The sequence below is a fragment of the Nothoprocta perdicaria genome, unplaced genomic scaffold (genome assembly GCF_003342845.1).
Source record: "Nothoprocta perdicaria isolate Ctin4 unplaced genomic scaffold, notPer1 scaffold_136, whole genome shotgun sequence".
Classification (NCBI taxonomy): domain Eukaryota; kingdom Metazoa; phylum Chordata; class Aves; order Tinamiformes; family Tinamidae; genus Nothoprocta; species Nothoprocta perdicaria.
The window spans coordinates 2,074,785-2,090,567 of record NW_020454494.1 but is presented as its reverse complement, the minus strand read 5'-3'; the positions used below and the strand labels follow the sequence as shown (position 1 = coordinate 2,090,567).

General features: G+C 35.9%; 1 protein-coding gene across 1 annotated transcript in view; it reads left to right on the top strand.

Annotated features, from left to right (window-relative positions):
• The window catches only part of CSMD1 (CUB and Sushi multiple domains 1), a 471,181-nt gene that overhangs the window by 14,543 nt on the left and 440,855 nt on the right, over positions 1-15,783 (top strand). Inside the window, exon 3 of the mRNA XM_026033888.1 lies at positions 2,071-2,278. Within this exon, the coding sequence (XP_025889673.1) occupies positions 2,071-2,278 (208 nt within the window). The remainder of the gene's footprint in view (positions 1-2,070; positions 2,279-15,783) is intronic.

Sequence of the window (15,783 nt, the reverse complement as noted above, 5' to 3'; positions counted from 1 at the left end):
ACCACCCTCTGAGCTCTGCCATCCAGCCAGCCCTCGATCCACCGCACCGTGCACTCGTCTAGCCCACTGTGGCAGCCTGAGTTCCCCAGGCTTTCACTGGTAATGCACAGTGTATAAATCTAGCCTTTTATAGGGGATTGCCAAAAATAATCAGCTGTAGAAGTCTTCCTTGTCAGCTGTAAAAGTCAGTGCTTTAGAGCTCAACCCTTATTCCAGTGCTCTGCAACATAAACAGTGAGTGGCATCTTAATCACCACGAGCGTGTTACTTGATGTCGATGTAAACTCAGTGGGAGATGGTGTCATTGCGAATGTTGTCATAACAGAATTTAACAACAAGCAGCTGGTGCCAGAGAGTTAGGGCAGGCTTAGTAATTCTGTGCGTTTTTCTGGCTATCCAGGATGGGAAAAACCTGCTTGATGGCCTCCAAGAGCTCAGGTACAACCTGGGTAATTTAAGCTCATACATGTGTATTTTGTTGCTTAGGGGGAAAAAAGATACATAATAAATCAGATGTGATAAAGTATCAACAAGCAGAAAGGCTTAAAAAAAGTAAGAACAATCTTTTTTTTGTTGTTTTAATGGTTTGCTTTGATACTGATGATGACCGCACTGGAAATCAATATCTCACTATTAGTCTTTGTACTGAGGTATTGGCACAGGATGTGTCAAGTTAATTTGTTTTGCTTCGTCTTTCTTAGATGATGATCTGATGTGAATGCTTGACACCTATGCAGTCAAGAAAAAGGGAAGAAAAAAAAAAGGAAAAAAGACCGTTGTAGATATCAGGCAACTAATTGTGCTTTCTCATTTATTATGGGTTTACAGCAGTTTTAGAATCATTTGCATGTCAGCATCGGTGCCAGGGCTCAGTTTTACCTTGGACTTCTTTCTACTGTCTTCCCCATTTTGGCCCGCATAGGTGCAGTGGTCCTCTCAGCATTCACTGTGTCAAAAGCCGAGGAGGGAGTTGAGGGAGGAATCACACAAATGGTCTGATTGAGCAACAGAGAGAACTCTTTTAGGAGTACATATCCATTTCCAAAAAGAAATTGTCTTTCATTTAAAAAAGAAATGTCAGGGCTTAAAGAGGAAGATATGAAATTTAATGGAAAGACCTGCCCTCCTCTGAGAAACTTCTGTGCCAACAAATCATGGAACTCTAGATATCCTTGACAGCCACAGACTTCATACATTTCTTCAAACCAAAAGGTTACTGTGTATATAAAAAAAGTGGTTGTAAAGATTGCTACCTTTTGGATTGTCTTCAGCAGCTTTCTTTCCTTGTTCAGTAGTTAAATCTTAAAGAAATTGTTCTCTTCTGTTCTGATCCTCCCTTTTATTTTAGTCTCATATTAATAATCTCCTTTTTAATGTCTAATCACAGTATTCCTCTTCCTTTGATTCAAATAAATCCTTTCTCCTTCAAATCTTCCTTTAAAATGCTCTTTTACTGACAGCTTTGATTTTCTGCTCCTACCTTATCTGTTGTCTTAATTAGTTATTCAGTTAGTATCCTAATTAGACTGTAAGTTCCTTGTGTCAGGCACATTGTCAAGCTATTTGTTTTTAAATCTCCACATGCCCCCTTAGTATGTAAATAATACATAATGATAATAGCAGTAATTAGAGATAATAAAATGGACAAAAATTGAAATGCTTCTCTTCTGAACCTGCACTTATGCAGAAATATTTTTAATTACTGTTGATGTAGCTTTCATAGTTGCATTACAACATGCTGAAAGGAACTTGATGAGTTTTTAATTTTATATGCCAATGAGTTACATGGATGACATTTTTTTTTCCTAATTAAATCTGTTTCAATACCCAAAGTTAATATTAGTAAAAATATCTTTAAAGCTTTCACTGAAATCTTCATGGGCAAGGAAGAGTACAAAAAGGTCCGCTAAACCCTTTGGTCACAGATTAAGCAATGTTCCAGGCTCAGCAGCAAATCCATATGTATTGAATGCATATGAGAGAAGAATGTGGTTCACTATGCCAGAACAAGGATGGTGATTTGCATATCTAAAATGCAGCTCCACTAATAACTGATAATCTCTTCATCAGCTGAAGGAGCTTGTGGAGGGACACTACGTGGGACAAGTGGGACTATTTCAAGTCCTCATTTCCCTTCAGAGTATGAAAATAATGCTGATTGCACCTGGACCATATTGGCTGAACCAGGAGACACCATTGCTTTGGTCTTCACAGACTTCCAGTTGGAGGAAGGATATGACTTCTTAGAGATCAGTGGAACAGAAGCACCATCAATATGGTAAGTCAGAGGTCTTGCGAAGATCTCAGTTTTCTGTTTTTCTTGTTTGCAGATGAATCTTTTGGCAAAGTATTTAATAACAGCAATCTCACTAAATGTTAGCATTGAATGTTTTATTATATATTTTGCTTTGGTTTCTTTCACCCCCCAGAGTGGAAAACAGTGTGGCAGCCTGCTTTCTTCCCACTCCGCATCCCTCCTCCTCTTTTTTCACTATATTCAAGTGTTACGTGGTTAGAGTATCTTAGCTGTGAGCATTTGCTGATGTTATACACAGAACTGTTTGAACTTGGTGTGAGAGAGTTTCCAGATGCACTTCAAACAACTTCTCTGTCATGTTCCAATAATGAATGTAGGAAGCAAAATTCAGCTTCCAGAAAACCAGGAATAGAGGGAGAACAAACACATGCCATTTTCTGCCAAGCAGGCTGTAATTCAGTCCTATCTCATGTACTAATGTACATGTAATAATGTACTCATTATTATCTAATTATTCCCTGATGTTAAAACTGTTTGCTAAGCAATATTAGGACTTCTCGATTATAATGTTAAATCTGCATTCTCTGCGCTGAGTGAAAGAAGATGTTTTGTTTATGGGAAGTAATTTAATTGCACAGCAGTTTGTATTAGGATTTCTCTGCAATCTATATATTAAGTTTTGTTTTTTTGTATCTGAGAAAACTTATGTTTGATATCTATTCCTAATATGTGTGCCTTATATAAAACATATAGCCTAGGAAAAAAAAAACAGGTCTACATCTGCTCACAGATGACTAATGGATATTATCTTTCTGAGAAAGATAATATGTTCTTTCTGAATTTCTGATCCAATCTCACTATTATATTAATGATTGTGATGTTTTGGGTATCATCTGATCTATTTAAACTATATACGATAAAAACATGCAGAAAGCATCATTGGTTTTAATTAAAAAAAAAAAAAAAAAGTGAAAAGTCTGTTTTGAAGGGACTCTTGCACCTACTTCACAGGCTTGCTCTTCCATACTTCCAAATCACCAGAAATTCTTTAACAATATTATATTCAATAACAATATATAACAAAGGTATTGAAGCAGCTCAGAATCAAATTAAGTGCTCATGTCTGTCTGTCAGTACAATATTAATGCTCTCGCTCATGCACAGACATGCACAATCATCAGTTCCATTTTTTTTCCTAAGGACCAATATTTTTAATCTTGAAGGTGAAGAACTAATGGAATCTTGTGCAAAATACAAAAATCTCCCCCTTCAATTTTGAGTGCCAGTGCCCAAGGGATATCTAACAACATATGTGCCACTTACTGTTAGAAATTCAGCTGTAACTGAACTTGAGCTTGCAAATACAGGGGGTAATTTTACATTACAGCCAATCAGCCATACATATCGATTCTTTAGTTGGTTTATCGTAATGGATGATGAAGAAAATAAGAGCAGATAGTAATATAAATGTGCCATACATTAATCCCATATTGCATTGGTAAGTGTCATTGTATGACATCTGAGATACAGTAAGAATCTTCTTTCTCAGTCTGAATATTTTTCTCTTTTCCCCTGATATTTTTTGCTTGGATTGGAGATTTCTACTTTGCAAGCTAAGCTCTGATTAGTAAACACTGAGGATTTATTATATGTTCCTGGGATCATTGCTGAAAGTTGGAAGAAGCAGGGAGAAGTTCTCTAAGAAATATAGCAAAGATTATTGGATAATCCGGAGTGAAGCTACACATTCAGTTCTATTAGCAAGAACAGTTACCATAGCTATGTTAGAGCCATGCTAAATGTGATGTCATCTACTAAAATCAGCTCTGTGTTTAAATGTGAATTTGCTTCGTACTAAAAGCTAATGGTCTATAGGTGTAGTATTTTTAAAGTGCCTATTTTTTTTAACTGCTTCCTTTTATTGTCATCATGTCAACAGCTTCATATCGTAATTCTGTTTCAGGCAACTCATATTCTGTTAGCATGGCCCAGTAATTATAATTGTTCTTTAAATTAAATGAGTATTTGCTCTTAGCTAAACAGTTTGGTAATTACGAACATAGGAAGACAGATACATTAGCRTGCAAAAACTAGAAAAAGAGTGAACATAAGGAAAATAATTTCAGATTGATGCCTCCTTAGTGCTTTTATTGTATAGCACAGTAGCTCTGGATTGCCCTGTGCAGACATATCAACCAGGTTATAAGGCATTTAAAATGTTTACCGTGAAAACTGGATGGACCTTTTAGAAACAAATTAAGTGATTGAAATAGAAGAAAAAGAGAGCTTTAAATGATGAGGAAAAAATAATTTATGTTGACATGTGTTTCTGTGTGTTTCTTAAGTTTCTTTAAAATGCTCAGTTAATTTCCAAGTTATATGACTGGTTGATAATTTGTTTTCCAATGTGTTGAAAGGAACAAAGAAATTTGGATACCCTTGCATACTCTTAAAAGATTATTTGAAAGTTATTTATAAAATCCACTCTAATATTACTCATTTATAAAAGAGGAAAGTGATAACACCTCACTGTTATGTTCATGAGAGCATTTTGTTATGCTATGCTATCCAATTTTAGTGTCCCAAGCTATATAAGGCTGTTGTTAATTGTTAGAGTCCAAATAAAATACTCAACTTCGTAATTCCAAACATTAAGAAGTATCAAATAACGCATGTTGGTAGCGCGTGTTGAATATTTGGAAATAAAAATCAGGAGTGTATCACCAGTGGAAGGCACTTCACACTGGAAATGCTCTCTGCTGTCTTTATCTTCCACCAAAAAAACTTATCCTTTTATTATTATTATTATTGTTATTGTTATTTTAATTTGAATGGAGTCTAATTCTTGAAATAGAGTTTTATTTTGTTTTTATTTTGGATGGAGTAAGCTATTTCATTATTTTCAAGTTAGGTAAAGCTGAGCAATTCACAAGGCTGTAGTCAGGTTAGGTGTGCGCTTGCCCATGCAAGCATTAGGATTTGACCTGATTTTTGACTAGGATATATTTGTCAGAAAATATGCAAGAGTATTAAGGTATGCATGAAAAGTGATTGTGATGCTAAGAAAAATTCTGCAATTATGAATTTTGAACTTGGGATCTTAAAACTAAGCATACTTTGGACTAAATTTTAATTTGTTTTTATCCTGCTTTATGTTAGAGTTCTAACATTATCTGAATAAGCTTGCATTGGACATAAATTCCTTCAATTCTTTTGTAATGAAAATACAACGAAACAAACTACATTTTGGACTTTGGTTTAGTCCAGGTTTATCTTCTAATGCCATTTAAAAGTAGCTTTAGGTTTACTCTGATTTTCTTTTTCGTCATCAGAATATTGTAGTGAATGGCTAAAAAATGTACGGGACTGAGTGTGCCGTAGAAGCAGCAACACCCAGCAGCTCCAGCCTGGCACGTGCTGTGACACTGAGAGCTGCAGCTCGGCAAAGCTCTCTTCTTGCTTCTACTCTATTGATTATCTTTTGTCAGCTGGCTCATAATACTGGTTTGTGTTTCTTAGATAAATGTGGCAGTCTGTGGTATTCAAATCTGAGTATTTCCTGTCTTGTTTATACAGAGCTGTCTCGCCGCCTTGTTGTGAGGTCTGTATTTAGTGTGGTGAAGATGCTCCCAAAGTGTTACTCACTTTTTTAATATGCACCTGTGCTTAACAAGGTGAAAATTTATCCCAGAAGTTCATGAGAATATAAAGCTAAAGATCACCATCTGTTGGCTTACTATGAAAAGTTTCATGTAGATGTATGTTCAATAACGTTGTTACATTCACAAAAAACATCTGGATTTGCCCTTAACAATACAGGATTCTGCTTTTTTTTTCATCCTCTTCCATTAGAAAAGATGTGCTGTGATGATGCAGGGAGAGGAAGGCAATTAGACTACTGTTCTTTCATTTGAGAGCCCTATTTGATTTCATTCACCAACCTGTATTTTTTTAGCCTATTTAGAGAGTTTTTGTCACGATGGAACTCTGCTGACCTCATGTAATGGTTTGGTGATGCTAGTGAAGGTTTGTCTTGCTGTCTCCTGGCTTTCAGAAGCTCTTCCTACCTTTCTGTGACTTTTAGCTGGGTTTCCTATTTTACATGTTTTGATTAGGAAATTGTGTTCACTGGGTGTAGGTATCCATGCTTGATAACTTGCTGTCTAAGGAACATTGTTGCTAATTYTCCTCAGAGTACAAATATGAATTGTCCTGCAGTGAGCAACTTTTTGCTACGATATGACAAGAAAGGATTTTACAGTCACTGTCAAGTCCTTTCTGATAGCTTTCATGTTGCAAAGTTCTCAATTTCTTTTGAAAAGTGCATAGCCCCTCACATTTGAAAATCAGCATTAATGCAGCTTTGCACTTGAACATGAAAGTGCCTTGCACTTGAAATATCAGAAGACATTTTCAAGCAAGTTTAACAACATTAATAACTTTTATAGCCAACTTCACATAGACTTTTAGCAAAGTTCGTATGGAACATTTTTTAAAAATCCAATATATGCACTGACAAGAAAGAGACTGTGTGTGCCTGTATGAGGAGCTGTGGAAGGCAGAAAAATAGAGCACCCATGCTGGATAGACTGCTGCATATTTGCATTTAGTGATATGTTCATTTACCAGGTTAGAACTAAAATTATATATGATATATACTCATGAAATATAAATGTATGTCCCTGCTGGCTAATTTATTCTATGTTTCTTTTGAAGACTCTTGAATATGACTTTTCCTCGGCTTCTGAGTCCTATTAGTTGCTGCCTTTGCTGCTGACACTTCATTTTCCGCAACTACTTCCAGCATTTTGTGTTGGCAGCACCAGCGCTTTCACTGCTCCCTTTCCTTCTCCTCCCTCCAACTCCCTGTGTTTCCATATTCTCCTCCAGCATTTGCTATCAGGTTCAAACAAGAGTTGACATATTCTAATTGAACTTCTAGCCTTTTTTCCCCTCAGTCTGTGGTAGATTAAGGTATGAAATTCAAGCTCTCTCTTCTCTGCCGTTTGCTCAGTCCCTSTAATAACTTACCTGTCTGCAATCTGTCAACAGCCACGCCAGTTTCTTCCTAATGGCAGTATCCAAACCTTAAAAATATACCCGTATTAAAAAATAAAAAAATAAAGAAGTGTGTAAAGATATTTGCAAGCAATGTGCTGAACTTTGCTGCCTCCAGAGAGCTATCATCTTGGATTKAATATTTTGTTCCATTGATCTCAGAACTGCGAAACACAGTCCCAGAAAGGATTATCCACTGTCAGATTTTGGAATTTGGAAGGAAAATAGTGGCAGTTTTTGCACAGGCAGAGCTGTATGTCTGCAATATGGGCAACTGATAAATTGTCAGTTCTCAAAGTATTGCTTTCCAAAGTCTTTTAAAATAGCCTCAGTGAGAAATAGTCTGTTTCAACTCAGTATCTATACTTAGTTCTTTGGCATAACACTTGCTACCCCCAAACATATGCAAATAAACAGCTTCTTCTCTCCTACAGCTTTCCTATAATAAGGATTAATAAGATGATCTCATCAGTGATGCATCTTGTACTTTGCTGTATTGATCAGTCATGATGTTCCAAAATAGATTTTCTGCAGGCATTCAAAAGCCAGCCGAAAAAAAATGAATTATCCACAGCTACAAGTGATTTGTTAGTAGACTTGGGGAAAAACACAATGAACCCTGCTCAGTATCTTCATAGTCCACAGAAAATAAAAACAAAATAAATGAGGCAGATACTGCAGTTTCTTCCCCTAATATTTCAGTGAGAGGAAAGGTAAAATCTGCTTATTACTGATGTTAAAGGAAAGCTTCAAGGATTTTTTTTTTTTTTCTTACGATAGGTTTGCATATTTTCCCCCATCCTGGTCATTGTCATCCTTTTCCTTTCAACACCCTAGGGCATCCTTATTTTTTTGTTCAGAATTATATTATATTTGATTTTTTGTTTAGCTATTATTGTGGGAAGAAGCAAATGAAGAGATGAAAGTTGTTGTTCACAGTGAGGCAGCTTCTACCTCTAGTGGCCAGTAGGACAGTAATGGAGAGGACAAAAGGTACAAGTGGTGGATTGGAAAATAAGCAGAAATGGGAAATCTGAGCTCTTAGGTGATCTCTGTGTTCCCAGGGATGCACTGTAAGGAAGTGGTCGTAAGAGCTGTGAGTGGGAGAACTGGAAGGCAAGAAGGAATCTACCATGAAAAGTGTTTTGTTTGGGTAGGTAGGGACCTGACAGACTTTCTATAGGGTTGGTAAGGTAGTGGAAACTGTTCCAATTTGGGAATTTGGCAGTATTAACTTCAAAGCAGCAGCGGTGGGAATTAGGTCAGAGCYTTCAGTATCCCAGCTTTCTTGGAAGTTCCCTCTAGTCAGCACAGCGTGAGCAAAATCATGCTAAGCTCAGAGAGACACCCCTACCATTACTGCATCACATCAGTCCAGCAGGCAGGAAACAAAGATCATAGAGTCATGATGCAAAGGTGAATATTTTTAAGGTCTAAGTAACAAGTATATTCAATTTACAGTAATATCTCACATAAAAGTCTTTCAAAATTCTTTAACATTTAAAGAAAGTATATTTGAAATGCAGAGTTTTTTTTCCTAGTGTTTTAATCCTACATAATATATGCATGCTTTTAATATCTAAATGAAATGAAGTAGGTGGAAGCTTTTGTAAAGGTTTTGATCCAAAAGTAAACGGGATGATAAATGAGCATGGTGCTAGCAGTAGTGACTATGAACTCATACAATCTCTTGCCTGTCTGTGTTAAGTGAAAAAATTGGCTCTTACACAGATGGCTGTTAACAGCAGCATGTGAACGGTGTATGAAGTGAGAAGTACAGAGGCAGTAAATTGATGCTTAATTCACAGAGCACTATTAATTTACAGCTTCCTGCATGGAGGAGATGCAAAGGCCTAATTCATACCACCTCACAAACTGACAGGAACATCAGAGTGAGAGAACTCACTTAAGGGAGTGCAGTGACTTATAATACATTTTCCATCACATTTTAAATAACATGAAAAGTACCAGATTTTTAAAATTAAGGATGTGAACAAGGTTTTAAATACATTAGCAGAAAGCTGGCATCCAACTCTGGGGATTCAGTAGTCTCCTGAAGTATCCCTCTGCTCGAACCATTGCATTGTTTTAAATGGGTGTATGGTTAGCATAGTTCTCTTGTAAAATCTTTGGCAGTTTTCAGGAATTAGGAATTTCAGGAATTTTCAGGAATTCTAACTATGAAGCAACTCATGCCAATATGGTCCAATAGTGTAAGAAGTCTTAGGGATTTTTATGAATTTCTCGACTTCTTGTTTTTTTACAGTATCTCTCCATTGAAGTTAGTCTGAAGTACAGCTTCCTAGTAAGAACAAAATTCATATTTTGACATCTGGACCTTCAGATTAAAACTTTTTCCCCATCTTTTGCCACATAACCCTACCCATCCTTCCAGATTTGCTTACAGTAGTAACAATAACTCCTCATTTTTCTACAGTTTATGATATTAAAACTGGAGTGTTGCCTGGCTATGGAGGTGTGCCTTACCACTTAAGAAGGAAGGAGAAAGGGATGAAAAAATGTTGCCAACACTTTATGAGAGCATATTAGTCTGATGAGATATTACAAAAATGCAGAAATAGTACAATGTGGGTCTACTGGGCAAATCAAAATTTGCAAAAAGCTGCTTTGCATTTATGAGWCCAATTAGAAAAATAAAAGGCCCTTTTTCTCTGGAGTGTATTAGCCAAGTTCTTCTCTTCTGCCAAGTATCTTGTTTAGAAATACAAGAAAAAAAATGAAATGAGGAAACAATCAAAATTATATTGGCAAAATCTGAAATATATAAGAAGTGTAGTGTGGTTATTATCATAGTCTAAATGATACTTTTGTGCATCTTGTCGCTTTTCTAACGTAAGTTTTATGATACTCAAGTATGTGAAAAACTGTTTGCTATGGCTTTGCACAGCTGAGCACACTCTTACTTTCCAGCAAGTTTCACAGCAAATAAAATGGTATCAGTGAGTAACCATTTCTTCTTTAAAACTTGAATAGGATTTTAGAAAAACAGATTTAATTGTGAATGTCAGTCTGTTTTATTTTTGACCCGGATATTTTGAAAAAAGCTGAAACACTTGTTAGCACATTTCTCTGCAATAGACCAGCAGACTTACTCATTAAAAAACCCAAGCCAAACACTCTCTGAATCTCCAGTACAGGCTTTTTTGACAGTTCCTCATTATTTACGCGGTGCTTCCAGTATGGCCTGTGTGGCAGTCTGCATTAGCTCAGAGTAAACTCGTTAATGAACTAATCCCACAGTAATTTTAGAAGTACTTTGGCCTCTGGTATTTCTGTTTAGTTCACATGCAAATTGTATTGATCACTTCTTTGGCTCTTAAAGAATGTTGAATTGAACTTAAATTACATGTTTATTGACATCTTTTGACGGTGTTTTTAGATGCCTGCACAGTAGRCAAGTGATTCCACTTCTTTCTGCAGAGATCTGCACTTAGAAAATGTGTATTGTCTTCTCTCTCTGATGTTTTAAATAGTTACAGCACAGAAACTTTAGAGATGATGTGTAGACAGGGACTGTGATACCACTTATTTCTTTCCAATTCCCCAGTGGGTAAAAAGAGGACATTTAAAATAAAGTGAGAAAAATAAAGACAAAGCTTTTATTAGTTTGTGAAGCTTGCAGCGGTACCACAGGAAGCTGTATGAATATCAAAGATCTAAAATAAATACATAAATAATAATAAACTGTTATACATTGAACACTTTGTAATTGATGAATATATCAACAGACTAAACATTTAGTATGCACCTGAGATTGACAAATAATAGTGACCYAGTTTCAGTGAAGCAGATGCAAGGGCAGAAGCGGTGCACATTTTCTAGGCTAGAGAGTGAGAACTTATGCTTGGACAGCTCTTATTTCTTTAAAATAATGAGACCCAGGTATTAAAATAATAATAATAAAAAATAAGTATAATTTGAAGATCAGAATTATGTAATAGGATTATATATTTTAAAACTTGTGCATCTGTTTGGAGGAAGATTTTTTTTTTTTTGAGATTCATAATTTTGATAAGTTTTAAATAAGGTATTATTTAATATTAAGTGAATATTCCAATCCACATGTTATTCAAATGAGAATGAAATCTCCACTTAAAATGTTAAAATGTATTATTTTCTGCACATCTATTTTGAAGAGTATCTGCATTTAAACCACTAGAGTGCACTTAGAAGTACGTCAGTAGAATATGATACTTGGAACAATATCACCAAATTACGCCCCAAAATGTGTGTGTTACCTTGGAAGTAGTATGTAAATTAATTTAAATAATTTTCAATGAGTCTTACATTTACCTACTTTCTCATGGTAATCTGCCATTGTCTTTGTTTAGTTGACTGAAGTGATGGCAGTTTACAAAACACCCTGAAACTGAAGTAAAATGTATTCTAGCAGAGCAAATACGTGTATTGCCTGGAGTGTCATTTGTCATCTTTCTGTGTACATAAAAATATCATTAATATTACAAAGTTGAGCATTCAAGAATAAAGAATGACAGCTTTAGTTGACCCTCTTGTACATAAAATTTGACATATCTGTTTAAWTGTGACATCAAATGCTCTGAGTTCTCCCCATCTACAGAGACTGAATTATTGTAAAGAGACTCTGGTCAGTAGTGAGCCTCATCATACGTCAAAATGAGAAGTTGAGCGCATTGTGCAGGTTACTAAAGAGAAAATGAAAAAAGATAAGCAACTTACTACCTTATAAAAGGGTCTTATACATGCTTTTAGCACCAGGTTTCTTGTCATCTTAAAGAACTCCAGTCAGGTTTTATTAGTCAGGCTATATTGTGGTCCTCATTTCATGTCTCTCTTACTACCTCTTTCAGCTATAGACAGAGCCTATGAGATTTCAGTGCAAACAAACACAATTCCAGGTACTATAGCTAAAGTTCTTGTCTTGGGTCTGACTATTGTATGGAATTGACATTAATTTGGTGCTATTTCTAGTTCACCTTTTAGTTCTTTTTGTCTAAGTTAATCTTTAAATTAGTAGTAACAATTAGTAATAACAATAATTAGTAATAACAGCGTACCTGGGACCAAAAATTTTTCAGCATTATGTTTATCTTGTGCTGTAAGAAAAATTATTATTGTTATTATTTATATAAGTCTTCCAGGTATTATAAATGCTGTGTGAACATAAACAAAAGGAGGTTCTAAGGTTTTGCAGGAGAGCACATGTAAAGATATAGAAAACACCTTTTTTTGTTCCTTCATTGCTTGTGGATGCATTTCAAATAGTCTCATTTGGGCTTAACTTGATGAACTCATCTTTTTTCATAAATGAAATAATTTGAATAATGTTTATTTAAAAAAGCACACCACTTTCTCCTGTGAATCACATAATGTTAGCAAGACAACAAGATTCCATTTTTTAATGGTACAGAGCTACATTATCTAAACATCTAATCAACCTTCATTCTGCCCTTTCTTTGTCTGCCTTCACTGTTGTCCAAAGAAACTTGAAGAAGTGAATTCTGTACGCAGCTCTGAAGATGTTGGTTTCCATAATTTGGGRCTACTAAGGAGGTCTCTGAAGTTGAAGGTTTCAGCTCTTGTTCAGAGGGTGACTAACAAGAGAAATCTTGGATTATTTTAGAAATGGATCTAGAAGTTTTCACATGAATATTGCTATCCACTGCCTCTGGAGTGGCAACATGGTAAGAGAAAGCCCAGGGTGTGTGTTTCCTGCAGCTGCTGGGTTGGGAAGCGATTCACCGCAATTCCATTGGGCTGGATGCAGCTTTTGAAAATGGTAATTTCTGTGTGCACAGTAAGTAGCAGTAATCCCAAGCAAGTCTTTACAAAGAGTGAGAACGAAATAGAAAGTTACATTTTTATTTGAGATTTATCCACATTTTAAATGGTACCATCATTTTTTAAAACAAATATTCAAATGGCTTGGATTAAAAAGATACGCCGTAATCCTTTATACTGGGAGAATCTAATACTATTGTTAAATTTCAGGTGCATTTAATAAATAGATATACAGTAAAAGATCTATCCTTTCAGCAATTTTAAGGATTTTTGGCATGCTTTTCAGAAGACTAAGAGAAAGAGAAAGATGACTTGATTGATATTGGCCTGTTGAAGTGTTTACAGTCCCCCCTTGTGCCAAATTTGGGTACAGTTTACCTTCTCAGAATTAGAAAAACATTCCAACAACATGTTGGAATATGTTGGAATAACATAGTACCTTTTTTTATTCAGTCTTTATATTGCTGTTTTGCACTCTTTATCTTAGACTTATTAATAAGAACTTGCCATATGAAACATTGATATGAACAAAACAGAGTTTTTTTTTCCCTCTCACTATTTTAGAATTGTGACTGACTTCTATTTACTAGAAAAGCCACCTGCAACTTTTATGAGCCTGTGCTGCAAAATCAGTGTACGTTTTTGTTAAGGTATCATCATGATCCAATCAATTCAGACAATAGATACAAATTATAAACAAGAAATAATGAATTCTGACCTTCTATGTAAAATAAGCCATAAAAATTCTTCATCTGAATAAGAGTATCTTTTTCAGGAAAATAATACATCTATCTGATTTAGAGTCCTCCAATCTTTTGGAATCTTTTGTAATGTGTTCAGTGGTTGATTATCTTTATTGTCAAAATCAAGCATCTTATTTCTAAGCTTGAATTTCAGCAGTTTTAGATATCAGCTGTAGTGTGCTCTTCTGTTTTGTCTGCAAGATTAAAGATGTGTTATCAAACTTTAGTCCCTTCCACTTACCAAATAAACCCTCTATTTTTTTCCCCATAATGTTAATATATCAGTTTTGAGGGATGTCTTCCACAAAAAGGCATCTCATTCTTAAATTATTCTTGAATTTTCTTAAACCCCACAAAAATCTGTACCATCTATTTGATTGTGATCTACAATCGTATACTAAAAGAAAAAGAAAAAAAATAGWAATAGGCATTTGCATATTATCTTAACTCTATAACCCAAGCTTATGATAAGCTGATGAGCCATATGTCCCCAGATGAATTGTGGGGGTGGGAATTTTTTTGATGTTGAGATACCAAAAAATTTTGCGATTCATGTTTTTGTGTTGAAATTTTTTGGTGTTTGTCCATAGAGATAACTCCTGAGCTTTGTTTGGGTAGAAACAGACTGGTCCAAAATATAAAAGTAGCTTGGATATTCTTGTGTTTCCTATGAGTTAAGCAAGTTACAGATGACAAATCTTCTTCCCTCCTGCCAACCCAAAGCACTAACTGCCACAACATATTTTTCGATAAGATCTTATCGGGAAGTCTAACAAAAATAGTTGGAGAGCTCTGCCCAGCAAACAGTGTGAAAATGTTTCCCCGCTCAGACAGACAGCAGAGCCCTCCAGTCAGCTGGGAAGAAAGGCCCAGCTACTGTTGTGTTTATTTGGGTGTAAAGTATCTTCTTGAGAATCAAAAGTTAATGTTTCTCTTCCCTTTCGTGGCCTTTTTTTTTTTTTTGTTTATTTTTAGTTTGTTTGCTTTTCTGTGACTCTTCTTCCCTGCACTTAATATTTGYCAGTACGAAACAAGTTTAAATGTCCTTCAGAGTGTTAAAGAGTCCCTAGGACCTGTGAGGAATTAGAAACAGAAGAAAATGATTTGAAGGCAAGTCTTACAAAATCCTCAGAAAAAAAAATGGAGATAGACTCTGCAAAACCGAGGCAGCAGAGAGGTAGGAAAGTGAACAAAGAAGAGTGCAGTTTTCTTGCCTTGATGTTAAGCAGAAGCATTCAATGAACTTCCAGTGAGAGGTATGAAGGRAATTAGTCCCATTTGTTGGCTGGTGGCAGGGTGGTTATTGGGAGTGACTTAYGGGGGCACAGCTGCAAAACCAGAACCACAGTCTTCTGTGACATATGATTTAAAATGTATTAGTGAGCCAGCTGGGTACAGTGGCTGAATAGGGATTTTGGTGACTTGCACATAGGCCTCATGCTCTCACCAACCAAGCCCTGGTGCCTTCCACTCACACCAACTAGTGGCAAGTCCTGTGTGCTGCTGGCTTTGCTTCATGGTGTCACAGTCCATCTTGGGCTTAGCTTTCTGTATGTGGTGTCTCAGGCCTGAATCTATTTCCCCCAAGGGTCTTTCGCTTGAACTGTTTATCGCTTTCTGCATTATATTGCTGGCATAAACCCTCAGTGGCCTCACTAAGTGCGTAGCCCCTGGCCAATCTCTTTGCCTTTCTCCATATTCGTATCATAGCAGTTGTCACAGATGTTTCCATCATCCTGTAGCCTCCCACTGCAAATGTATAACAGAAATGTGAATTTAGGAAGTTACATAGCAAAGTTTCTCTATTGTTTCTTTTCTTTTTCTTTCTTTCTTTTTCTTTTTTCTTCATACCAGATCAATCTAGTCAATTAGAGCTTGCAGATGTAGTAAAGGTCTCATTTGTGCTTTTGGGTAGACTTCACCCTGTGATGGAGGTCAGGCATT